The sequence below is a fragment of the Maylandia zebra genome, linkage group LG23, assembly GCF_041146795.1.
Source record: "Maylandia zebra isolate NMK-2024a linkage group LG23, Mzebra_GT3a, whole genome shotgun sequence".
Classification (NCBI taxonomy): domain Eukaryota; kingdom Metazoa; phylum Chordata; class Actinopteri; order Cichliformes; family Cichlidae; genus Maylandia; species Maylandia zebra.
This window is the reverse complement of record NC_135188.1, coordinates 19,225,919-19,252,851: the sequence shown is the minus strand read 5'-3', so window position 1 is coordinate 19,252,851 and position 26,933 is coordinate 19,225,919. Positions and strand designations below refer to the sequence as shown.

Below are 26,933 nucleotides of genomic sequence, written 5' to 3'. Positions count from 1 at the left end.
CCACCTGTTTTTCTCTGCGAAAAAATGCGGCTGAGTGAAAGAGCAACTAGACACTTCAAAATAGTGTACGTGAGTGCTGATGAGAAGAAAGCATTGATACCTCAAACCAAAGTTCTTTTTCGGCTGATTATGTGTTTGTTTATTAAATATTTTTTGTGTTATCCTGATATATCATATCACGTTGTTTAAGCATTACACATGCTGTATGCTTTATAGTTTTGTTGATCTTTTTTGATTAACCTCAGATGTGAGGTTTTAATACTTTTTTAAACACCTGGATCACCTGTTGAGAAAAAAAAAAGAAAACAAGCAGAAGAAAACGAGAGTAATAGAATAAACAACATCACAATGATATATGAGAATATGACAGTAAATACTAAGTCTTAAACATTATTGTGCAGCACGTAATATCGACAGCACACAGTGTGCTTTAAGGTAGGAGCCAAAAAGGGTGTAGTTTGTGTGTGTGATCACCCGTGTGTACACCTGTGAGCATGGACGCGCTTGTTTTTTTCAAAAGGTTCCTTCATGTAATTTGGTAAAGTAGCCGCGCCACTGTCCTAGAAAGAGCTGAGGAGAGTCCCAGATGAGGGGTCACTCAGCAGCCGCAGAGCAGAAGCCGGGGGGGGGGGGGTGCATTTAAAACCCAGGAGGGCATGGAGCTACCTGCCAGATAGCAGCAGATAAGCGCATGGTCCCTCCTGCTAGCCCTCAATGTCTACGTGTATTTAAAATTGAGAGGTGGGCAACGACGCCAGGGGTGAGGTTGTACACCCTGATGGTAATTTGGATTCCGTGTTTCGTGCCCACCCCCAAGATCCTATATGTATGTGTAATGACAGTGTGAGTAATGTGGATGTCTAAGTTGTGGGATAAAATTGAGGCAGAGGCAGCCTGAAGGGGACAGAGGGGGGGGGTAGCCTCCTCTGCACCCTGGTGACACACCTTTACTCCAAGGCCCTGCATGTGTGGGTGGTTGTGGTGGAGCGGGAAGATGGAGGCAGCTGGAGATGGGGAGGGAAGGAAGGGAGGGGCAAGTGACCCCTCCCTGGGGCCATCTCCCCCACTGACCCCAGTAGGCACCCCCATACTCCGCGACCCGCCAGATGGGCCTGGGCCCAGTGCAGCAGCGCCTCCCGGCCCCACAGAGCCCGGGACAGTCCACCCAACCCCACCACAGAGAAAACTGCACCCACCCCATCATCCACTCATCTTCCAGACTACATAAGACAATAGACGCCCAGGCTGAGATCTTCCTCCACCTCTCCTGTATCTCCCCCTCCTGCAGAGAGAGTTCCTGAAGAGAGGAAAGCTCCTGCAAGATGTGACAACCTCCCTCACCAGTTGAAGAGCCCCCCAGGTGGCTCGACGCACCGGCGGCACCCTGCGCCAGGGCTGGGCCCCCATACACCCACCCGCCTACAACCCCGGCAACACACCAACCAAGACCAAAGCCCCCAAGGCCCAGCCAGGGGCTTTTTTAAACTCTGAATTCACAAAGAGATTCAGTCCAGCACATTTTTTCCCCTCAGAGTGATGTTTACAATAAATAAAGTCCCAGACTGAGAATCAGTTTTAAGCATAGTAAGCAAGCAAGATCAAAAGATTTGTTGTCATTGTAATGATGCATGAACACATGTTATGTATGCCACAAAATGGCCTCTGTGAGATGCACTTCACCCACGTACACACACACACACACACACACACAAACACAGTTTGTTACTGCCAGATGCAACGTTTATTCTGAGTTTTTATTCGTTTTGACAGTCCACCGTCTGGACAGCTCCCGTCTCAGCTGATCCCCACTTCCCCTCCGCTCCTCTCCCGTCTCACAAAAAAGGAGAAGGAAACCGTCATCAGCCCAAACTCCATCAACTGTGTTCTCACCTGCTTCTCCAGCACCACCCTGTTGAGCTCACTGCACCACTCCTTCCCTGCAGCCGCGCCCAGGGCCACACCTCCGCCACAGCCTCCTTACAAGAATGTGTTAAGTTCTAATAGTGACCAGTAGGAAACCACCACACACACTGAAAATGGAGTAACGCAAGGTTTATTTTTCCTCTAAAGCAGACTAGTGGCTGAAGACAAAGTTCTGGACTGCAATCAAAGGCCCAAAGCTGCCATGGTTAGAAATGTTAGACTGGCTACACACAGGAAAAAGTGGTACGTCAAGGGAAAGAGCAGCCAAACACATATCAATCTTGCATTTTTCTGAGAAAGGCTTTCCATCCACCTTATCAGGGCTTCTGTTATTAAGGAGTAGGTTTCCACACCAGATCCTGGGACTTCAGCTCTCAAACTTCAGAAGTTTGAGAGCTGAAGTCTTTACCAACTTCCTCTCATTGGTTCCTTTTTAATTCCAGAGTAGGCTATTCCTCCATGAACTCAGCACACCGAGCATCTCCACTCCAGTAATTTTATCACAGCAAATCCACAGGAATCCTGATTAAAACGAGTCCTCCCTCCAGTGTCATTTGATTATTTTAAAAGCAAAAACTTCCAGGTTAGGTTAAAAATAATTTCCTTTGAAATGTGCACTTTTCTCATGTCTCATGTCAACTGGCTTCCATGCTGTAACAGTGCACTCCAAAGAGCTGGCAGCTGGACTAGAGTAGAATCTCCACTCCACATGGTTGTGGCCCACACCTCACAGCTCACACAAAAACACAGCATGCGATTATTAAAATGAAAAATAATACCAACCCAATGCTTAGTGGGGGATTTTCTCAATTTTCCACCATGCCACATTCTGCAACACACACAAATCAAGTGAATCCACCCTAAAGATTGTTCATTAGCTCAGCAACCCTCTGCTGAGGTTTCATTGAAATGAATTACACTGAATTATAAGTGTGGTTGGGTGGGTTGTGCTCTCTGCTTTGATTCTTCTCTCTCCTTCTCTGGAGGATGATGTTAGCTGTCAGTAGTTTGTGGTGGTAAACTCAGGTGGTTTGATTGTGTTTCACAACAGCTACAGGTAAGCTGCATGTCTGCACCTTATTGTAGGTTACCCACAGTTTGGTTTATAGTGTAACCGCCTCTTAATTCCAGCTGCTGTGTAGGAAACATCATTCCTACAGTTGCAATCATTAAATGCAGAATAATAGGACTATTTTATTTTTAGCACTCTGTCTCCAGTGGCAGCTGGTGTTGATGCCTTTTGGCATTCTGGCCACACTTAAAATTAAGAGTTTACAACCTGCAGCGGTCTGTTCTCAGATCTGCTGTCTTGCCTGCATTGTCCTCTCTGGAAAAGAGCAGCTAGGGGTGGGACTTTTCTCCCAGAGATTTCCTGGGGCCTGGGTTCTGGTTGCCATTTTCTATTATAGAGTGATTGTTTTGCCAGAGCTATCGCGGGTGAAACTGATGCTACACAGTTCAGGTGGCAGCCTTGTAGGGTTTTATTTCTCACCTCTGAGCCCCTGTTGGACAGCACAGCATGGCGAAGATGATGTCACATCCTATGGTGTGATCATGTCAGTTTTTATAGCCATTTTAATGACATTCCAGAAGCTGAGAAATATTAAAATATACAAAGGGAGATGAAAAGAGGAAAAAAAGATTCTTCTCCTGCTATATCAGCGCTTATGTGGTGGTACTCTCTGAGTGGCAACACCTATCGTTCAGGAGAATATTGTAGTGGCTATTCAGCTCTCTTGGTTGCTGTGGGCGGCCGGCGTCTCCTTTAGTACATTCTGCTACTAACACTCACACACATCCTCTCTCTCTCTCTGTCTGTAACGCTCTCTCTCTCTCTCTCTCTCTCTCTCTCTCTCTCTCACACACACACACACACACACACACAGCAAAATTGTATATTTGTCTACAGAAAGTATACGGTGCTCCTTTAGGGAAACCAAATATGTCTGGCACAACAAAACATTCAGACCATAATTTTGCCTGTTACAACTGGCAGGACATGTTTAAACAAACAAACAAACAAACAAACAAACAAACAAACAAACAAACAAACAAACAAACAAACAAACAAACAAACAAACAAGCAAGCAAGCAAGCAAGCAAGCAAGCAAACAAACAAACAAACAAACAAACAAACAAACAAACAAACAAACAAACAAACCTGTGTGGCCTTTTGGATATTTTAGCTTGTGGATATGGACAATACTTTTATTTTTATTGCACAAAAGGATGAGAGTATGAAGTGGAGACTGCTCCAGGACAGAAACAACTGCAGTATACTGTTAACACAACTTTGGCTTCTCGCCTCCACTTGCTAATGCTAAGTTAGCCAAGAACCCAGAATTATTTTGTTTTGTAAAAGTTGTAAAGGTGAAATATTCTTTTTGGGAAGACCAGAGAGCAGGGCATTACAGTAATCAATGCGACTGGTAATAAAAGCATGCATCAGCATCTCCGTGTTGGCCCGAGAGAGAATAGGGTGGACTCTGGCTATATTTTTTAGATGATAAAATCCAAATTTGGTTACATGTTTAATATGTGGGATAAAACCAAGCTCAGAGTCGAAAATAACACCCAGGCATTTTCACTTGTAGTGAAGGACATAGTGAAAATGCCTGTAATTTAGACAAGAGTTTCTCTTTCTGAGCCTCAGGACCGATGATTAAAATTTCAGTTTTTGCCCTGGTTAAGCTGCAAAAAGTTTTCTGCCATTTTATATCTAGAATACAGTTAATACAGTGTTGAATACAGTGTTGTCGGCTTTGTTTTCATACCTAAGTACTAAGAGAAAAATCATGTGTGTCCTCATTATTATAGGGATTTGTGTTGTTGTGTGGGGCTGGAGCCTCAGGTATATACTGTCAAATAGTAATTATGAGTGTGGTTCAGGTTTTTTGTTTTTTTTAAGCAATATGAAAGTAATGTAACAGGTAGTATAATGAATGTCTTTCTCCTGGGTGTAATTAAGTGCATTACTTTTAAGAAAAATGTTTTGTGTAGGAACCTTTTTACTTTACTTTACTGAGTAATGTCCCAACACTGATCGCAACAAAGAGGGACATACCTCCAACATGCACAAATATTTGACCACACAGAATTAATTTGCATGAATGTAAGTAATGTCTTTGATATTCTGCTTAGTGGTGGTGGTGACTCTCAAAGTGGAGTCAGTGAGAATCAATAAGGAATCCAGTCGATAAATGATATCAATAATGGAATCAGAATCGCTAAATTCTTATTAATTTCGTCCTTACTGCTAGTATTTACTAATATCTTAGGACTCCACGCCTTCATCTAAATATGACAAAAGCAATCTGCAATAAAACGAGGATTTTGACTGGGTCAGTGTTTATATTCCATCTTTTACATACAGAAAACAGTTCAGAAAGAGATCAAATTATCATCATTTATGTCAGGCAAGCTTAAAAATCAGTTGATATAAACAGGGCCTAAGTATAGTTCACACAGAAAAATAACATAGTAAGCTCCTTCTTCACCCTTTAAATCATGTATTCACAGGCAGAAATTTCTAAGAATTTTAAATGAAACATCATAAAGTTATGCATTCATGTCTGTCTATATCTGTGTTAAATCTCTATGATCTCTAAAAATGATATAGATAGCTATTAATTTTCCTATTTCAAAGTAGGTACACTTTTTATGGATTCATGCAATACACTGCAATAAGACAAAAATATTGATTATATAAAGCTTGTATTGAAACAAAATTGAGAATTAAAAACCAGAGAAGTGCAAAGGAGACCTTATTTCTTAAAGCCCTTCTCACCCTAGCAGCTTTCTATCTACGTATTTACCTTTTCATTATCAAAGAGAGAAACAGCTTTAAAATTATGATTAAAAAAGTAGAAATCATTATAAATCAGAAACACTCTTTCCACTGATATATTTTCTAATTATGAAACATAAAACCTGAAACATAAAACCTGGTCATTGTATTAACTCAGAAGAATATTTTAGAAATTGCTGGTAAACTAAAGTTAAATCAATAGAATGAGTTTCAGGCAGAGCTCAAACTTCACTTTCTTTTCTGTTTTTGTTACTGAACTAAAGGAAGAGAAGCTGCCTTCTAATATTCAAATGGACACACTGTTTTCAGTCACGTCAGGATCCAAGTATGTGTATGGCAGGTCCAACACTGAGTTTCTGGCTTTGATCTCTGCACTCAGCCTTTTGAGCTCTACTTGGAAATCCTTTATTTTTTGGCAGGGAACCTCCTCAGTGAAATGCTCCTCTGGGTACTGGCCAAGAAAGATCTGATGAGATAGATATGAGATCACTGGCATGTTTTGCTTCTTCCACTCAAAATGCATAGTTGTATGACTTTTGAATTTGACATTTTGATGTACATTACATAACTTGAACACTTACAGAGTCAGAGGACTGCTTGCTGAGTAGCCACATGACGGCCATGCCATGAACTGTTGTTTGAATATTGGGGAATGTATCTATCATGCTTTTTTCACTTGCTTTCCCCTTTTTAGTTGGTGGGGGAAGCTGCAAGGTGACAGGACTATTGGGCATCCAGGCCCCAAAGTCGTACTGTATTGAAGGAGTAAAGGAAAGGTCATTAATAGGCTCTGAAGCACATAGCAGTGTGATATTGGTGTTTGGTCAAGCCTGGAGAGTCAAGGGGTGTAATACACATTAGGCTCTAACTTGATTAAGGACAAACATGAAGGAAAAGAGTGCATCCTTAAATTGCTGACCCAAAAACTAGAAATATTTGATGAAGAGATCTTTAAGAGCTTGAATGAAGGTGACTGGACTAGAAAGGGATCTCAAGATTGCATTGTAGGTAGCCAACACCACCCCTGTTTATTGGTCATTCAGTGGACATTGATGGCTTCTTTCACTCCTCTTTCAAACCATCTCTGTCTTCTCTGTCCAAAATGTGAATACCATCAACCCTAACTCTTTTGATCTCTACAGCCACTTCATAAACACATGGGACAACATAGAAGAGTCACGTCGACAGGCAAGACGTTCAAGATGTTCCTCTGCATCTGAACAACAAAGGTCACTCTTTTGAGGATGCCAATGTTCGCATTTTGGACAGAGAAGACAGATGAGTAATGAAAGAATTCATCTTTGTCCACTGTGGATGATCATCCTTGAACAGAGGTGGTGGTTTATGACACCAACTGTCTGCCATCTATAATCCAATTTTAAGATTCCTTCCCAGACACTTTAACCATCTTAAATTGGTCAGAGTGGGCACGCTCCATTTTGCTTAACTATTTTTAAATCCCTGTAGAACTGGAAACACGTAAGCTACCGCAAAATTTTTTTTTTGCATATGAAACCGGAGGAGTTGTGCTTACATTTTATGCCATCAGCTTGTCCTAGGTTACGATTTCCTTCCACATATAGCAAACGCTCTGTGTCCACACTACCGTTTTCAGTAGTTTTCAAAGAGTTGTGCATCCACATTGAAATGGCCAAAAACGCCTATATTCAAGCACAAAAGCGAGTGAGAATTAAACAATTTGAAGAAAAGCTATCTGGAGCATGTAAATACTGATATTAATCTTTAATAGGGCTGTTAAAATTGAGAGCAATCAAAACAACTGCTGTATAATGCCCTTTGTTCAATTGGTCACATGACTGCATCACATGACTAAAATGCGTCATCGTTTTAGAAAGTCTGCGTTTTCCAGCGCCCACACTGCGACAGGACACCTCCAGTTTGAAATGTATCCATTTTCGAGAGCATTTCCAAAACACTGTGTTTTTCCTTGAGGAAAATGCCGGCTCAGTCTGGAAAACGATGCATGTTCGTTTGAAAACGCATTCGTGTGGACATAGCCTTAGGTCAAATGGCCCAGGATGTGAGTGGGCACTGGTTCTTATGTAGCACTTGCTACTCTCCTGGAGACTCAAAGCACATTTTCCTATGTCTCCATAAGTGCTTTCTAACATTCACACTCCACTGGATGCATCATAGAGTTACTTAGGGTTAGCATCTTGCCCAAGGATATTTGGCATACAAACTCGAACTCGACAGGGTTTGAACCACCAAAATTCCAACTAGTACGGAGCCTGCTCTACCACCTGAGCTTCAGCCATCACTAAAAATTTAATGTGAAAAGCAAGATGGACCTGAGATCATCAGTCAAGCCAGACTCTAAAATTAATATTCTCTTAGGACTTAAGTATACTTACCTTTTATAAATTATCCTGCCACTAACAAAGGAACACTTGTTAACTGAAGTGTTTTCCCAAATTGAGAGAAAAGTATTCATGGAGTTGGCAATAATTTATTTTGCTAACTAAACAATGCTCCTTTGCCTTTAATGTCTTGAATAATGCTATATCATCCAGGTAAGTAAATTGAGGTTGATTCTGTTCATCTAGATGTAGCATTTTCAGTGGAAGAAACATTTCGTCACTCATCCAAGTGACTTCTTCAGTCTCAGCTGACTGCAGGTTTCCCCAACCTTTACGCAATTACTGACACTAGTGCAACTGAAAGGGATGTGAGGTCAGTTCGTTTATCATGAATATGCAAACTGTCATGACCTTTGATCAAAGGCAACTTTTCAAAGCCCACTGATCTAAGACCATTGATCAATGGCCATGAGCACTATTTAATGAGAGTTGGGGAATGGCTTCAATCACAGCATTGTAAGGCGGTGAAAGATGTACCCTTAGGCCTCCTTCTCGATTCAGAGATGTTTTTTCCCTTCTTGTGTAAATGGCCTCCTTGACTCCCTGTGTTCCTCCCTGTCCAGGATGTGTTCAGGTAGCTGAGACTGAAGTCACTTGGAGTAGTGACGTTTCTCCACTGAAAACTTTACGTCCAGATGAACAGAATCAACCTTTTGGGGCTTAGCAATTGAAATTTGTAAAGTGATTGTAGTTTATTTCTGATATATTGTAAGGTGGTTAATCTTACCACTTTAAGGTCTTGAAGGTTCTTGCATGGCCTTAAACTATTACAACCTAAATAAATGAAATTAAATGATGTTAGAAGGTTTCACCTGCCCAGAGTTGACAGCTGAGTGCTGGGCAGAGCAAGTGAAGATCACCATGGTGACGAACTTGACCATCTCATCCACAGTGCTGAATTTCTGTGGAATTCCTGATGATCAGAACAAAAAGAAATGGCATTACTTCAATACACTGGGGAAACCAAAGTAAAGTTGTATCAAAATTACAATATTGTAGGTGCACATAAAGTTCTATTATCATAATAAAGTCTCACATCATGCTTTGGTCAGTGTATATAATATATAGGTAGTCCAAATATGCCGAAAACTTTAAACTGCTCTAAATGCTCAGATTCACACATTTTTTAGGATGGGGTAAAGTGTCCAATAGTAGGGATCACTACTAAACTAAACACTACTTACACTTTTTTTAATGCTAAAGTGGGAGTAGCACAAAGGTAATCCACAGGCAGTAACAGACTGCCCATCTACCTGCATCTACCTGTTGTTTTCAAGGAAGTAGGGTACTCCTGATTTTGCTGTTGTTGATCTTTTAGCCAGTGGAAGAGACAAGTGAAGTTATGACATACAAAATGCTGAAGTGGATCAAAATGTTAAAAAAAATGTTTCCACCACAGCCAGTGTCTGTATTGTTCATTCTATATTTTTAGTCTTTGATTTTTCTTCTACATTTCTGCTGTCTCCCCCTTCTGTTTCCCAGCCCCTTGTGAACCAATCAGAATTTGACCTTGGCCATTCATGCTCAGCAAACTGCTTATGGGATTTTGGTTGACTGCATGGGAGCTTATTTGCAGTGGTTTCTAAACTGAAACATGTACGCAGACGGACACATTTGTGGGACCGTAAATCACGTTGGGTTTTCACCCAAATTCTGCTCAATGTCAAGGTCATCTTCTTGTCATTTTTACAGGCAGTTTTTCACATTCACTAAAATCTGTACTGATAAAAGTTCTAGTTTGGACTGTGATGTTCAGAAAATGAATGCATTCTTGCACCCCTTTACCACTGAAACATAAATGCCATCATTAAGTTTAGTTATGGTATAAAAAAGTAAGATAGTTTAGAGCTGGTCAAAAACTTGGGCCACACCATTGACAAAGTATATCTTAGTGGTCAATAATAGTTGGTGAATGAGAACCAGTTGTCCTAAATTGATTTACAGGATTTTATTTCTCATTAGTTTGTGCATTATAGCCAGTGAATGACAGAAAAAAAGCTAAAACTTTGCTTCTGTACTTTGATGTTATTTTTTTGGTAGGTATTACAATAACCTGTGAACTCGAATAGATCATGGACCAAACGACTTGGATCTATATATTTGAACTGCAAATCAGGCATTTAAATTCTAGTAGAGTTAAAATCTAAAATCACAGAGCTTTAAATGAGCAGAGTAAGTCCAAAATAAAGCTCACCTGTGCTTGCTTGTGAAAGGAATCCATGTTCATAAATGTCCTGAATCCACTTCTGCAGTTCAGAGTCTTTCTGGACTTCAGCATCAGTCTTGTAGTAGGAGGTGAGAATTTCTTTCACAAACCTTTGAAATATAGAGCCATAAGCAATGAAGCACAATCCCAATTTAAATACAGATTTCTTAAACACACTAGACCATAAAATTTGTTAATGTGTATAAAATGTGCTATTTTTTCCCCAACCTTTGGATCTTTTTTATATGAAAACTTTTATTTTCTACATAGTAATGGATGACAGTAAAGGAGGCAGGGTATGAATTTTTTAAGGTTGTTTTCAAGAAAACCAAGCCATGGGAGTACCTCAAGTCTACTAGACCCTAACCTTAACCTAAAAACAAAAGTCTTATAAGAACCCTCGTGAAGCTGATTCTGATCATCTTCTTGTGACGTTTTTAGTGGGAGAATCGCTCTGTCACTCATCCAAACAATAATTGTGCATAGTGACCGAAACTTGTACCACTGACTATCACATGTGTTGGGGGCTGTCAGGTCACTTTCATGATCATTAAGAAGTAAAGTGACATTGCCATTGATCAATGGTAGTGTGAAAGGACTCTAACTATTTTTTGGAGGTCTGAAAAGGTTACTCAGGGCGTTTTAGACTCCAATGATTTAATTGTCATCTATTTTGGAGCAGTTGTTTTGGTGCTGCCACAGGCCTGAAAAACAGCCTGGCTATTCCTGTTTATCAAACTCCTTTAACTCTAGAACAGTGGTTCTTAACCTGGGTTCGATCGAACCATAGGGGTTCGGTGAGTCGGTCTCAGGGCTTCGGCAGAGCCTCCACCGCGGGGTCCGGACACACCCGAATTATCGTGTAAATTTGTGATGACACGGCCCCTTTTGGCCATCACTGGCTGCAGATGATCATGCTACACTGCTTGGCGGAATTTAGCGCGCAGTAGTCAACGTGTGACTGTCGTGGTAGTAGTTCGTGTGATTTTTTTGTTAATATTTTAATCCATACTAACTATGTCGGGAAAAAGAAGAAAGTGGTTGGACGAATATGTACAATATGGATTCACATGTATCACGGAACGTGATGGGAGTGAGCGTCCTCTCTGCATGATTTGCAACGCCAAGTTGAACAACTCTAGTCTCGCACCAGCAAAACTAAAGGAACACTTCTTGAAGCTGCAAGGAGACATTGAATACAAGAACACAACACTTGCTGAATTCAAGGATGAAGAGAGACAGATTCGATGAAAGGCCCACTCTGCCTGCTCTTGAATTTTGTATCTGTTAACAAACCGATCCTCACAGCATCGTACGAAGTTGCTTACCTGATCGCAAAGCAGGGCAAGCCACACACCATTGGTGAAACACTCGTGAAACCAGCTGCATTAAAGATGTCGAATCTGATACTCTGAACAGCGGCCGAAGGTAAATGATTCCAAATTCCTCTTTCAAATGACACCATCAGCAACAGAATAGAAGACATGAGTAAAGACATCTTGGCTCAAGTATTCGCAGATCTGATTTCAAGCCCAGCAAAATTCAGCCATCAACTCGATGAGAGTACAGACGTTGCTAATCTAAGCCGGATTAGCTTTTCGAAAAAAGCTACCGTTATGGAAACGACGAACAGAGAACAACAACTTCGCAAACTTCCCCCTTCTGGACAACTGTGTAAGTAAGATCGAAGATGTGTCTGGAATCGGAGATATTTCTGTATTCACGGAACTGAAGCAAACTATTGCAACGCACTTAGATGAGCTTGCAATGTCTCTCGACAGATATTTTCCTACGAGAGAGTCATATCCAGCATGGGTGAGACAGCCATTCACTTTTGCTGATTAGACAGCAGATGTCAATGATAAATACCTTGACGAAATCATTAAATTTCAGCAGAGCCAGGTTCAACAGCAACTCTTCAGAACAACAACGCTCTCAAAGTTTTGGTGTCGACAAATGGACAAGTATCCAGTTATTGCTAAGTAAGCCCTGGATTTTTTTATGCCATTTGTTACAACATATCTTTGCGAGCAATCCTTTTCGAGGATGCTGGACATAAAAACAAAGAAAAGGAACAGACTTTGCTGTGAAAATGACATGAGACTGGCACTTGCCAAGGTAAAGCCACGCATATCTGAACTGGTCTCTCAAAGGCAACAGCAGAAGTCACACTGATTTGCAGGTATGTAATTTGTTGTAAGTTTGTTCATTGTGTTGGTATTGTTCTTTGAACAAGGTGATGTTCATGCACGGATCATTGTGTGCACCAGTAAAAAAAACACATCTATGTCTTGAATTTGAAAAAAAAAATCAGATTTTATTTTCGGTGAATGCACATACAAAACTGGTGGGGTTTGATACCTCCAACAAGGTTAAGAACCACTTCTCTAGAAGGATAGAAAGAAATTAGTTTTCTAATTATAACTTCAATAACCATACTTGCTCATCTATCTTCTTCTTGATTTAAAAAATGTAATAAAAAGTGTATCAGAATCTCCTGAGGGATTTTTTAATGCATGCCAGTGAACCCATTCTCAACCACAACAAATAGATTTGAGTTCTATTTTTTCTTTTTTTTCCAAAATGTTGCTCTACATCCAGTTACACAGCCACAAATAAAAAACACAAAGGGAGATTGAGTCTGAATGCAGTCCCAAATGGACGGTCTGGAGGAGGAATAATGTGAGAGACAGTTCTGGGGACTGGCCTTAAGGAGGAGTAGCAAAGGAGAACCTCTCTGGAGGTTGAGAAGGAGACCAGCTAAGGTGGGGAAGCCACACTAGAGGCTTGCAATAATAGACACAGTCCTTGTGGATGGCCTCGAGACAAGAGACCAGAAGAGAAGATGGAACCCCTCCTGTGGCTTGATAGGGGGCTAGTGACGGTCAAGGAGACTGGACCCCTCCAGAGGTTTGGCAATGGCTAGTTGCAGAGGCTTCACAGGTGGTCTAAAAGCCAGTGGGTGGAGTGGGGCAGTTTATCATGGTGGCCAGCAACAACAAGGCAGGAAAAACCAGGAACCAGCTGTTGAGGCATACTCCATGCAGTGGCCAAGGAAGAGGCTGGTGATCAGAAAGCAGGGCATTAGACTACAAGATGGCCTTCAGAGAAGGAATGGAACGGTTCTTGATCCAAAGCATCTGCCAAACATTTTCTGCTCTTGCTCTTGACGAAGGCGGTCGCACTTTTCTCCTCTCCTCCTCTCCCTTAGCTTCCCTGCTTAGCCTCTTATGTCCTTGTCTAGTCTCGTGTTTTTTGTATTACTTTTCCCTGGAACACTCTCTCACAGTCTGTTCTCTAAAACCTAAAAGTGGAATCATGGATTTGATCAACTGGTCCCTAAATGCAATTGACACCCCTTTCTCAATGAGAAGTTTGGGCTTGGGTGCGCCTGAGTGCTGAAGATATCTACCTATTCGGAACCATGATAACAGGGTTCTTGCTGATCGGAGCTGGTTTGGCCCTGACTTATCAAAGAATTAAGAAAGCGGAACCGGTTGTTCAAACCCCCACAAGGCTGCAGGCTGGGATTGAAACGATGGGAAGAGGTGTGAGTTTCTCAAAATGGGCTCATTGAGTGCAGCATGGATAAGATCTTGGAGAAGCTTACGGCTGCCGTGAATACTCACAATAAGATCTCTGAGTGCAAACTGGATTACATCTTGAAGAAGCTCACTGTGGTCGTGAGTTCTCAGAATGGGCTCTTTGAGCACAAGAATGACAACATCAAGGAGAGCAAGTTTGATAACATCATAGAGAAGCTCATGGCTCTCCAACGGGAGATTGAGAGACCAGTGTTGGACTGTTAGAACAGCTTTGAAATTCATATGAGTTGTTCGCACTAAAGTAAAAAACACCATCACTTCATGCGGATACCCTTTCGGCGCCAGCTGCAGTCTCAAGGCTGGAGCCAAACAAAAACACCCTGATAATGACTGTGTTTAGACTGTTCCTTCCCAGTCCACGCAAGGCCACCTGGGCTGGCTGGAAGACTGTTTACTTAGCCTAACAGGGCGAAGGACACTGTCTCAGCTGAACTCTGCACGTGGCGAATAAAGCCTTGATTGATTGATTGATTGATTGATTGATTGATTGATTGATTGATTGATTGATTGATTGATTGATTGATTGATTGATTGACAGCGTTGTAGCATGGGCATTTATGGGTGCCAACCAGGGTTTTAATAGTTTTGCAATTTTCATTAGTTTTTAATTTTATTTAGTTTTGACTTCAGATTTTCAATTTTATATCAGTTTTAATTAGTTTTTACCAGTTGTTCGCTAGATTCGTTTTTTTTTTAATCCTTAGTTTCAGTTTAGTTTTGATTAGTTTCAGTTATAGTTTTAGCTGTGTTTGCAATAATTAAGTGAAACAAAATCCCAGTTTCATCATATCAGTCATGCTCTTCTGCTTATCCTTGGGTATGTTGCTATTCCAGCTACCATACCCTGCACCCTGGACAGGTCGCCTGTCTGTCGCAGGGCTAACACGCAGAGACAGACAACTCACATTCCCACCTATGGGTTCTTTAAATAAATAAATAAATAAATTAGGGCAGATGAACAACCATTGATACCAGGCAACTTGTTTATATTATTGTATTTTGCACAACTCTGTTGCTTGTGAAGCTCGCACACAAGAATTTCACTCACATGTGCTGTACCAATGTACCTGCACATGTGATGTGACAATAAAAGTGATTTGATTTGATTTGATTTGAACTATAAAAGGTATATCTTAGCCCGAATGAGACTATTAACTCTTGCAGCACCGGGTGTTCATATTTTGGTTCAAGTGAATTGATAAACTTCTTGAAGGCTCACACAGTTGTGTAGATATCCCCGTCCTGTTGTCTCGGGATGCATCACACTGCCTGGCCTGGGGTTAGATTCTGTTTCTGGGGATTAGGGTTGAGTGTGCTCCCTTACCTTCTCAAGGTAAGCTAGGTTAGCCTTCTTGTGCGAGCTTTTCAAGTGCAGTTTAAGGATTGTGGGATTTTTTTCCTTATAGAAATGTCCCTCATAATTAGGGATGGGTATCGTTTAGGTTTTATCCGATACCGGTGCCAAATCGGTACTTTTTAAACAGTGCCGGTGCTCAAACGGTGCTCAAACCGGTGCTTAAAGAATGGAGAACACAAAATTGGTCCAAAAACCTCTCATGTTCAGCTGTTTTTTGTAAAAAGATAACAATGTTAGCCTTTTCTGCAGCTATGGGGCATATATGGCATCACTCTTGGCTGGAAGCAGTGCTTAAACAATGGAAAAAACACAAACTTTGTCCAAAAACCTCTCATGTTTAACTGTTTTCCACTTTTTCTTTGGTCATTTTAGCCTTTTTGGCCAGGGTGAAGGGAGTATCTGCCATCAAACAAGAGGACAGCCGCATGTAGCTATGATGATGTTTGCTAGTTCACCTTACATGCATTAATGTAATAACGTGGTTAGCCTACTCAACGTAAATTACACACGAACAACATTAAGCTACTCACGCAGAGAAGAACGGCTGCTGCTGCCATCATCATCATCATCCTCATCATTTCTGCTACACTGGCAGGACTAGGGGCCAGGACTCTCCTCTTCGTGTTTTTGGGGGATGTTGCATAACAGGCAACCCACCCGCAGTAGATGTGCTCGGTGTGAGGTCTCGTAGCAAGCTATCAAATACGGCACATTTCTGGGCTTTTAAAAAAAATGCTATGCGTCGCCAGGTGTTTCATCAGATTTGAGGTGTTACCTCCTTTGACAGTATCACAGTATCACCTTAAAGCACTTGTTGCAGGCTGCTGAGTTTGCATATTTTGCTGTGAAGTACAGCCAGACTTTTGACCGCTTCGCCTTGGGCATTTTTAATCTGTAGCTCTGCTCTAAAGGAACGTACGTAACTGGCCCACCTACTATCCTCGGAAACGTAAAATGATTGGCTAGAAGTGTATCACAGCTCAGGAAAAAAAAGCACCGAAATAAAGCACCGAAATGTGCGCTGCTTTTCGGTCTGGTTACTACCGTTTATGTCAGAACCGACACCGGTACCCATCCCTACTCATAATTTGTCGCTTTCCACTACAAGACACTTGCTTTATCCAAAACACAGTCATATTCAAAGTAATCCCAAATTGGACCTCTGCGCTTTCTCCTGACTTTTCCTGACATGATTCTGCGCGTGGACGGAGCAGCAACACAGACGATTTGACTAACGTACTTGCCACCTGCTGGCATAATGAGACACAGCAAGAGAAAAACCTGGAAACTAAACTTCATTTTCACCCTTGACTATTGTATGACACACACACATCAATGAAAACTAAACACATTTTTGCTATAAATTCAATTAATTTTAGTTCGTTTTGTGAACACTCATTACAGTTTTAGTTAGTTTTCCTTTTTTTCGCAAAGTCTCGTTTTTAGTTTTATTTCGATTAACGAAAATGTTTTTTCACTTCTAGTTTTTGTTATTTCGTTAGTATTCGTTAACAATAATAACCTTGGTGCCAACCGAACCAGAGCACTAGTATTTATGATAAGACTGCTGATAGAAGTACCAGAATGAGTTGGGAAATGTATAAAGCTGTGCTTGCTGCTCAGATTTAGCTAAATGCTGCAAAACTGATCAGACAGTTTCACAGTGTAAATAGATAATCACAAAAGAAACCCAGAACTATTTTAAGCTAAAGAAATTAGATTTTCTTCCTTAACCACAGCCTTCACCTGATCCTAAGCCAACAGCGCATGCTTTTTTAGTTACTGAAGACAAAAGTGAATGTAGACAGACCTACAAACAAGAAGCAACTAAAGATGACTGTGGTAAAGGCCTGAGCATCTCAAGGAGAAAGCGTAGCATTTGGTGATCTCCATGGCTTTTCATCTTCAGGCAGTCATTGGCAGCAATGGACCCAAGCATTAAAATCTGCACCTGTGTTTAAAATTAAGTTATTCAAATTAATTTTAAGCCCCTGACAACAAGTTACTATGTTTAAACATGTATAAAATATGTATAAACAGCTAGTTCAATACTTTGTGCTTAACCCCTAGAGTTAAAGCTGAAAGTCTGCACATCTTGATGGACTGATTTAAAATCCATTGCTGTGGTGTAGTAAGACAATATTATAAAAATGTTGTTACACTCCATATATTTCTAGACATAGCTCTATATTTACCACCATACTGTAATAAACTGTTTGACCCAAATTTAACACATGAGCATCCTGATAAGGCTTTTTATTTGAAAAAAAAGTGAGTTTTTCCCCACTGCTCCACAAACTGACCAATTAGGCCTAACCTGATAGTTAGACTAATACCTCTTTTCCCCTTTTACCGACTTGATTCTACTCTGTCTTGGTCATTTTCCTTCGCAAATGAGTACAGTGTGTGGGTGGATGGGTGGGGGGGGGGGGTGGGGGGGGGGGGGGTTGAGCAATGTGGCAGAAGCTCCCATTATGTAATATGTATTCAACACAAACAAAGCAATGGAGGATGTCAAGGCGATGGTATACTGCCCCTCTGACTTTTCTTTTTGTCAGACTGAGGAAACCACGGTGTTGGGTTTTGTGTTGCCCTTTCCCTCATTTCCAGGTTTCAAATATGGAAGTTTTGATTTTTGCAGTCTACTGATGTCACATTTTTAGATGAACTCAGGTTGCTTGGAACGCCAGCCGAGTAGGTACTAAACAAAGTATCTGGTATACCACCTAATGGAAAACGCTAAAAATAAAGTTGACCCGAGTAAGCACTCAGAGGGAGAATTAGAGAACCTGAAGATGATTTCCCAAAGCTTCAATCCATCATCCCTGTAGTAGAAATTTGGTACATCTTTCAGCCCACGTTCTGCAATATCATCTGGGATACAGAGGGAGCTGTAGGTCAGGGAGGATAACGATTTCTGCAGGATTGTGATTACACCCTTTCCACCAGAAGCTGCATACTAGAGAACAGATACAACAAATACAAGTGAGAAGCAAATACTGTACACAATAGTAAAAAAGAAAATGTTGTTTAGGTTTTGGTCTGTTCAGTGTGTTGGTCTTTTCGTACCCGAGTCAAAACTCCCGTCTTAGATATTAGAAGTTGCCGAGCTAAGACGTTAATCTGAAGTGTGTAGCGAGTGTGAGGCATCAGAAGCTGGCAGAAAGGGAGAAATTTATTAGTAAGAAAATTACTTTTTCCTTGCTTATTTGATGATTTCAACGCAGTCATGTGAAAAAGAATTTTTAAACAGGTTTCTATGCAGTCTTGTGAAATTCTTACTACACTGTTACCTCTTAATAAGAGGGCCAGTGGCACCCAGTTGCTGCTGATGAAATGCACAAAGCCAAGAGGTTTTGAGAGATGTTTTTGAATTTTGTTTAAGCATTGTATTTTGGATTATCTTTGTTTTAGGATTCTGGTCTCAGTATAGTCGCAATTCTTTTTAGTTCAGTCCTTTATTACAGCTCTGTGTTTCCTGTTTGTTTTCTCTGGACTTCTCAGTTTTGTTATCCAGGTCTTAGTTTTGTTTATATTCGATCTCATATTTCTGTTATAATGCCTCCCGTGTTCCTTGTGCATTCTTGTGAAGTCACTCTCGTCTCAGTGTTTGTTTACCTTTCTGTTTTTGTTTCAAGTCTATGTTTCTGTTCATGCATTCGGTTTTTTCCCATTTTATTTTGGTGGTCTTTTGTCTCTGGTGCCTTGTGTTCTCCCTCTGGCTGTTTGAGAGTTCCTGATTTTTTTTTCTCAACTTGAGTTATTTTTATAATGTTCTTTGGACAAATGAGACTAAAGTAAAGATGTTTGATGACAATGCACAGCACCACATTTGACAAAATGTGGTGCTGTGCATTGTCAGCACAAAGACCTTGTACTAACTGTTAAGCAGAGTGATGGAGAAGTGATGAGCCAGAGGAACTGGACACTACATTAGTGCTGCTGCATTGACTTTCCACATCTTTTCCTTTTTGAGAAATTGACTGGCACTAGTTAGTGCTATATTCAACTCCAAGGCACAAAAGACTTAGACTTAGCCTCAGTTACCTTGTACAGTGGATGCACCATGGGCAGGTTACGCAGCAGTGAGACTGTAAAAACCTCAGCCAGCAGGTGTGTGCGTAGCAGGTGAACACTGACTTCATAGAAGTTGAAATCTGCACTTCTCACAAAGATTTTGGCCATCAACCAGTCATACTCAGAATCAGTAGGAAGGAAGATTGGGTTGTCCTTTGCTGGTTTCTGCTTTAGCTGAAGAAGAAGGAAGAGATATGCTTTTAATTCATTGCATTTGATCTATTATCCTCATTATTTGATGAATAACCATATTTTGGTTACTTATTTAGGTGAGTTTTGTCATGTTCCTGGGTCTTGACTCAGAGGGTTAAGTGTTTTTGTCTGTGTCCCGCTCCGGACGCTTGGCATATGTCCATATGATAGTTAAACTCATCCCATACTGTTTGAGTTTAGCAGAATTAATTTTTCGTTTAATAATGTATTGCTGATTGCTTTTTTGATGGCCAATTAAATTATGCAGTCACATTATAAATAGCTGCTATCTGAGCATCCCTCTCTTACTTACCTGTTGCCCTATACATCCAGGTCTCTGCTCATGTGGCTTCCGTAGCTGTCACAGGTAGGAGTCATGTTTACGCCGCTGCTTCCTCAGTCTGTATTGGTTACACTGTAGCTGATTGATTCTGCTCATGCTTTTGTAGAAACTTCCTGCGGATGCTTATATTCTCAGAAATATGTGTCTCAGTAAGATGTGGTGTTTATCCCCTTGATTCTGTAAGTTTCCCTACTTCTGGGCCCAAGGTCTTAATGCATTCATTCAGGCTGCTCTTTTTAATGTGCTGTAACACTTTGTATCTTGTTTTATTTAATATAATGAAGCCTCATCATTGGGGTAATTGGCAACCTCTCTGGTTTTTTATTAGCATCATTTATATGCAGCACATGTTCAAGCTCAGTTTTTAAAACCTTATGATGTAACTACAGTCAATGGGCTAACAGTTTACCAATACACCAAATATCTGAATGCTTCAGAGAAGAGTCAGAGCTCAGGATCAGCAATTTTTCAATTTCTCATAGTGAGTCATCCAAAATATGTAGTAGTTAGATATTACTGGCTAACCTTGGATTGGGCATGGATAATCTCAGATGTTCTCTTGACTCAAATTTAGGCAATGTTCAGTATCTTCTCCCAGCAGGGAAATCGGGGACCCTCACATTGTCTTTTTTTGTTTTGTTTTTTTTGTTTTTTTTTTTTGTTTTTTTTTTTTTGGGGGGGGGGGGGGGGGGGGGGGGCTGATGCTCATCCTCCATCCTCAATGTGCTATTGTTTATATTTTTCTAACCATAGGTCTATAGGTAGCCACCACGTAGCAAACCATTATATGCCAGCTAGCCCAATTTCAATAATGCTACAAACATTGCTGCTGTTTAGTTTTCTGCCGTGTGTTCTGTTTCTTTTTAGAAATCCATTTGTGTTCTTTTTTGCTTTGCCTTTTATGGGTTTTTTTGCATCTTAAGAAGAAAGTGTGCCCTCTTGATGCATGCTAAATCATTCAGGTCTGAAAAAACATTTCATCACTCATCCAAGTGACTTCTTCAGTCACTGCAGGTTTCCCCAACTTTATAAACAGTACATTTGCACAATGACTGAAACTAGCACCACTGACTAACGATGGGCTGCGAGGTCAGTTTCTTGATCATTAATATGCAAAGTGTCGTGACCACTGAATTACAGCCATGATTGCTGTTCAGGGAGTTGGGGAATGGAATCACAGCACTGTAAGATGATGAAAGATGCACCCTTTGACTTTGTCAACTTTGTCAAGCATTAGTATTATTGAGTGTTGAACTCACCTGAATAGCAATTGGCATCAGCTTATTATCAGGGGTTTTCTGAAGCAGAATAAGAGGAGCCATCAGATACTGCTTCTTTTTGTTGATGGTGTTTGGTTGCACTCCATCCAGAAGCTTGTAGTCACACAGGAAGATGTTGCCCTTCTGTTTGGAATTCCAGAAAGCATTACTGATGATTTTATGTCATGCATGCAGTTTGAATATTACAATTATGAAGTGAATGTACCAGTAAGATCAGCCAGTCATCATTAGTTCAAGAGAATTAAACACTTACCATCATTTCGTCTGCCAGACTTCCCCGACCATGGAGAGAGACCATGTCACCAGTGACAGGAAAGTTCTTTGGGAGTGCTTTACAGCATCGGATCAACATGGGGTTGACACCATTGAGAAACTGATAGCCAAATAAAGAGTCTTCCTTCCAATGTTTATGAACAAAGTCTGGAAAAATAATATTTTTTACTTGATTTTGGAATACAGGAATCACCACCTAAAGAGTCTTGATGCATGCTATATCATCCCCAAAAGGTTGATTCTGTTCATCTGTTCATAGCGTTTTCAGTGGGAGAAACGTTTAACCACTCATCAAAATAACTTCTTCAGTCTCAGCTGACTGCAGGTTTCCCCAACTAAACAGTACATTTGCACAATAACTGAAACTAGCACCACTGAATGAACAATTGGCTGACTCAGTTCCTTGATCATGATCATTACTATGCAAATTGTCATGACCACTTAATGAACAGTCGCGGTGCAAAAGTACTGTTTATAAGTTTGTGGAAATCTGCAGTCAGCTGAGCCTGAAGAAGTCACTTGGATGGGTGATGAAACATTTCTCCCACTGAAAACGCTACGTCCAGATGAACAGAATCAACTTTTTGATCCTACCTAAAGACAACATAGTGCCCAGAAATCTCCGATGACACAGGGACAATTGGGGATTTCCCTGAAGGAAGTTTTTTGATCTCCAAAAACCTTTGTCTGTTCTTAAAAAACTTCTAGCTGCAACAAACACTAAGTTGCACTGGGGTGGTCTACAGCTTAGTACAAAGGGGTTGGGCTCAGAATTGGAACTTCCAACTCTGAAACCATAGTTCACAGTCAGAAAAGGATGGATTGCACAGATCACTGCATTAAGATGAAGATAGAGGTAACTTCAAAATCACATGCAAAGAAACGCACAGAGGATTAACAGCAGATGATCCAGCAAAGTCTACAGGGAGGTCAGGCCTATTTATGCACAAGCACACACATAAACACACATAACAAGTGAAAACTAACACAAAGCATATGCAGGAAGTCAAACTGATGTTGGACACAAATGAAAACAAAATAAAAAAAAGGAACAACCCAAACCTGAATTCAGATGGCCAAACATCAAGTACAGAATAAAATAAACATGAAGAGTCTGAGGATGAACAGAAGGCAGAGGAGGGGCGGATAATAACACACTGAGGGAGCTGAACACTCAAAAGATTACAAACTCAAACAATAAACTGTGGTTTAATACAAATGTAGCCAAGTGTACAAGTATACAGATAATAATATTTTCTACTTTAGTTTAAAAAAATATCAGTTTAAGGTGAAAAAAGAGCTCTAAAAATTTCTTTGAATGCATGTTCTTTGTTTATATTTATGTTAAAACAAAAATGTTATTGAGTAGTTTAATTTCATTGTTTACACAGTTTCCTGTTTTCTGCATGTAGTGTGCACTTTAATTTGTTCATTTTGGTGATTTGTGTCATTGCATATTTTGGTCACCAGGGGGCAGTGCTTAAGAGTTTACTGCAGTTTTACCAAAACTTAGAAAAAATGCATCTTGGGAATTACTGTTTTTTACAAAAAGGTGATATCATTGGCAAGAAATCAATGATGCAAAGGACCTGCACGTGCACCTTAGGGCGGCTATTTTCTGTGTGTAGGGGATAAGTTGTGATATCATATGTGTTCTCCAGTATCCAGGTGAGCTGAAATATTGCTGTGGAATCCAGAGGCCACTGCCATATTTCTTCTTTGTATATATTTCATTTATTTTACCTCTTTTATTTCTCTGGTCCATTTTTGATTATTCTGTCTTCACCGAAAACAAAAGACTGCACATTAAGAACCCCAGTAATTGTGTCCTGTGAGGTTATTCATTTCTCAGGCTATACAAATAAGGAATTCAAAACTAATATTTTAACAGTAGAGCAATCTAGGTTTGTACTCAAAGCTCATTTTAAACTGAACTGTGAACAGGAAGTCAAAAAATACAACAAGAACTAATGCTCAGATTTACTTGTATGATAAAAGCACAACTGAAAAAGACTAAAAATGATCAAAACGTTCAAACACTAGAATAATAAACAGGAAACTGACATACATTGACTAAGAGTCCAAAAATCAACACAAGAAACAGACTAGAAACCATTCTTGATTTTAAGTGTAGTTGAATATATTTGATTTCCGGTGTACTCACCGGTACATTTTTCGATTATTTGGATTTATTTGGATTAATTGGATTATTTGGATTTAGATTTGAATGAACAGGAACATTCACACTCAGGACCAGATCGATCTCTGCCAGGGATTGACTTGCAACGCTTGTCCTCAACTTCTGTTATTTCAGCTGAATGTGTTCTCACGTCTTCTTCTCAGTGAGCTGCACTAGCGTAACTGTTTGAGCTATTTTAGCCTACCTGTTCGTTGCTCCGGCCGGCTTGGCTCCTTTTCCTCCACATAATCGAAGATGTGGACCAATTTTGGCACTATTTTGGATTCTCCTGATGCTCGTCTACCATCCTACGGCTGGACTGCTCCGCTATACAGCCGCTGAGCTCCTGCGCCTTCGCGGGCAGCTATCGGTCCCGTCGCCGGCGGAGCTCCACTACCACCCGGCATCACTTTCCAGCCTCGCCGGAGATACATCCATCGCGGGTCCCGCAGGATTTTCCATAACTCCAATGGAACTAAATCATTCTGGTCTGCTACTCGCCGCACTCGCAGGAACCCTGATCGGGCTGTTAACCATCGATCTCTAGCCCACCTGCCCAGGGCGCCCACCGCGATTAGCAAAAAAGAAGATACTCCACTCAACTTCGGTCTTCTAAACATTCGTTCATTGACAAGTAAGGGACCTCTCACCCAAGACCTCCTATCTGACCGTAAGTTTGACTTTTTCTGCTTAACTGAAACCTGGCAACAACCTGATGACTTTTCTCAGCTAAAAGAATCTGCTCCTCTGGGGTTTGTTTACTTTTCTAAACCCCGCTGCTCAGGTTGTGGGGGTGGTCTCGCAATCCTTTTTCGCCAGCACTTGAAAGTCCTGCCAGTTAACGTTGATACCTTTAGTTCTCTAGAGGTCCTTGCATGTGAGCTGACTGGACCCATTCCCACCATCATAGCTACTGTATACCGCCCCCCCCAAACCTAACCCTGTCTTCCTCAGTGACTTTGCTAATCTACTAACCCATCTTTCATCTCTCTCCCCAAATGTGATCTTGGTGGGAGATTTCAACATTCACATGGACAATAATGACCTTCTGCTCACCAGAGACTTTTCCTTCTGTCTCGAAGGCTCTGAATTTAAACAATTTATCGACTTTCCCACTCACTCTAAAGGACACACCCTGGACTTGGTCTGCTGTTCTGGTCTTACTCCCTTGAATCTTTCTGCTACTGAAATCCCCATAACTGACCACTTCCTCCTTTCATTTAACCTCACTCTCTGCTGCTCTTCTACCAAGCCAACCCGTCTCATCTTGTTCCGCAACATCAAGAACATTGATATGGACATTCTCACTACCAGTTTGGACAATGTTCAGATTCCGGACTTCTATTCTACTCCTTATGATTTGTTGTTATATTATAATAATTGTCTATGCACTGTCCTTGATTCTCTGGCTCCTGTAAAAACCCACTCTGTTTCCTTCGCTCGCTCTGCTCCCTGGTTTACCTCTGACCTCCGAGCTCTGAAGGCCAAAGCTCGGCAGATAGAGCGTAAATATAAGAAATCTGGTTTAACTGTTGATTCAGAAATCTATAAATACCACGTACTTCAGTATAAAGACTCCATCAACAAGGCCAAACAAAGCTTCTACTCTGGTATTATCAGTTCTTATGAGGGTAATACAAGGACTCTGTTTTCAGTTCTCAACAAACTAATTCAACCCCCCAACGCTTTACCACCACACTTCTATTCCTCTGAAACCTGCAACTCCTTGATGCTGTTCAGGACTACGAAAATCAATAACATCCACCAGCAACTCAGATCAAATGTTGTGTCTACGCCCTCTCCAGAACCTTTTCTCCTTTTTGAGCCGTTTTCCACTTTTCATCTTCCTGATTTATCTGATATTTCCGAGTTCATATGTAAATCAAAGCCTGCCACATGTCATGTTGACCCCATGCCCACAGGGCTTGTGAAATCCTGCCTCTCTTCTTTACTCCCACTCATTTCTGCTATCATTCACTCTTCTCACACCACCGGTATCGTTCCCTCCTTATTGAAGACTGCTCTAGTCACTCCTATACTGAAAAAACCTTCTTTAGATCCTAACAACTTTAGCAACCTCCGTCCGATTTCCAATCTACCCTTCATTTCTAAGATACTCGAAAAAGTGGTTGCAGCTCAACTTCATTTACACCTGGTTAATAATAACATCTACGAGAGATTTCAATCTGGTTTTCGCTCATGTCACAGTACCGAAACTGCTCTACTTAAAGTCACTAACGATCTTCTAATCGGAGCTGACTCTGGTCTTCTCACCATTCTCGTCCTTTTAGATCTGAGCTCAGCCTTTGACACCATTTCTCACTCTGTCCTTCTAAGCAGACTTTCCTCTCTCGGCATCTCTGACACACCCCTCGCCTGGTTTCAATCATGTCTCCTCGACCGTTCCCAGTTTATTCAACTAAGATCATTCCGCTCTCGTCTATTCCCCGTCACCTCTGGTGTACCCCAAGGCTCAGTTTTAGGCCCTCTTCTCTTTATAATATACATCCTCCCTCTAGGTACCGTCTTCCGCAAATTTGATCTTCAGTTTCACTGTTTTGCTGATGACACCCAGTTATATCTCTCTTGCAAACCTGATTCCTCCCTCCCACCTTCTTCCCTTACAGAGTGTCTATCCGAGTTAAAATCCTGGTGTACCTCTAATTTTCTAAAGCTCAATGAGGATAAAACTGATATCCTCCTTATTGGCACCAAATCCAACCTTTTGAAGGCAAACCATTTCTCACTTACCATCGATAACTCCACAGTTTTCCATTCTACTCAGGTTAAGAGCCTTGGTGTCATCCTAGACAGTTCACTTTCCTATAAATCTCACATCAATAATCTCACCCGTTCTGCCTACTTCCATCTACGTAACATTAACAGATTGCTTCCTTCTCTTTCCACCTAGTCTACGTCCATTCTTGTCCACAGTCTTGTTACCTCCCGTATTGACTACTGCAATTCTATTTTGCATGGTCTCCTCCAAAAATCCCTCCATAAGCTTCAACTGGTTCAGAACTCTGCTGCTCGCATTATCACCAGAACCCCCTCTTACCAGCACATCACCCCTGTTCTTCAGGAACTTCACTGGCTGCCTGTGAAATTCCGGATAATTTTCAAACTTCTTCTGCTCACCTTCAAGGTCATTCATAACCTCGCTCATCCTTACCTTTCTGACCTGTTAACCACCACCTGTTCTGCCCGTTCACTTCGTTCTTCTTCTTCTATCCAGCTTACTGTATCTTCCTTCCGCCTCACCACCATGGGAAGCAGAGCTTTCAGCTGCTCTGCTCCCAGGCTGTGGAA

General features: G+C 41.0%; 1 protein-coding gene across 3 annotated transcripts in view; it reads right to left on the bottom strand.

Annotated features, from left to right (window-relative positions):
- Nucleotides 1-5,254: 5,254 nt before the first annotated feature.
- Nucleotides 5,255-26,933, bottom strand: part of LOC112434063 (hydroperoxide isomerase ALOXE3-like) — a 26,432-nt gene continuing 4,753 nt past the window's right edge. Inside the window, exons 7-15 of one of the 3 annotated variants that reach the window (XM_076879948.1) lie at nucleotides 21,426-21,592; nucleotides 21,152-21,295; nucleotides 19,382-19,531; nucleotides 18,350-18,436; nucleotides 18,070-18,239; nucleotides 10,307-10,428; nucleotides 8,925-9,025; nucleotides 6,313-6,483; nucleotides 5,255-6,197 (exon numbers count right to left, since the gene is read on the bottom strand). In XM_076879948.1, the coding sequence (XP_076736063.1) occupies nucleotides 6,018-6,197; nucleotides 6,313-6,483; nucleotides 8,925-9,025; nucleotides 10,307-10,428; nucleotides 18,070-18,239; nucleotides 18,350-18,436; nucleotides 19,382-19,531; nucleotides 21,152-21,295; nucleotides 21,426-21,592 (1,292 nt within the window). In that variant the 3' untranslated portion in view covers nucleotides 5,255-6,017. Of the gene's footprint in view, nucleotides 6,198-6,312; nucleotides 6,484-7,265; nucleotides 7,393-8,924; nucleotides 9,026-10,306; nucleotides 10,429-18,069; nucleotides 18,240-18,349; nucleotides 18,437-19,327; nucleotides 19,532-21,151; nucleotides 21,296-21,425; nucleotides 21,593-26,933 lie in introns of those variants that run through there. The other 2 variants (XM_076879947.1, XM_076879949.1) reach the window with 2 other exon arrangements.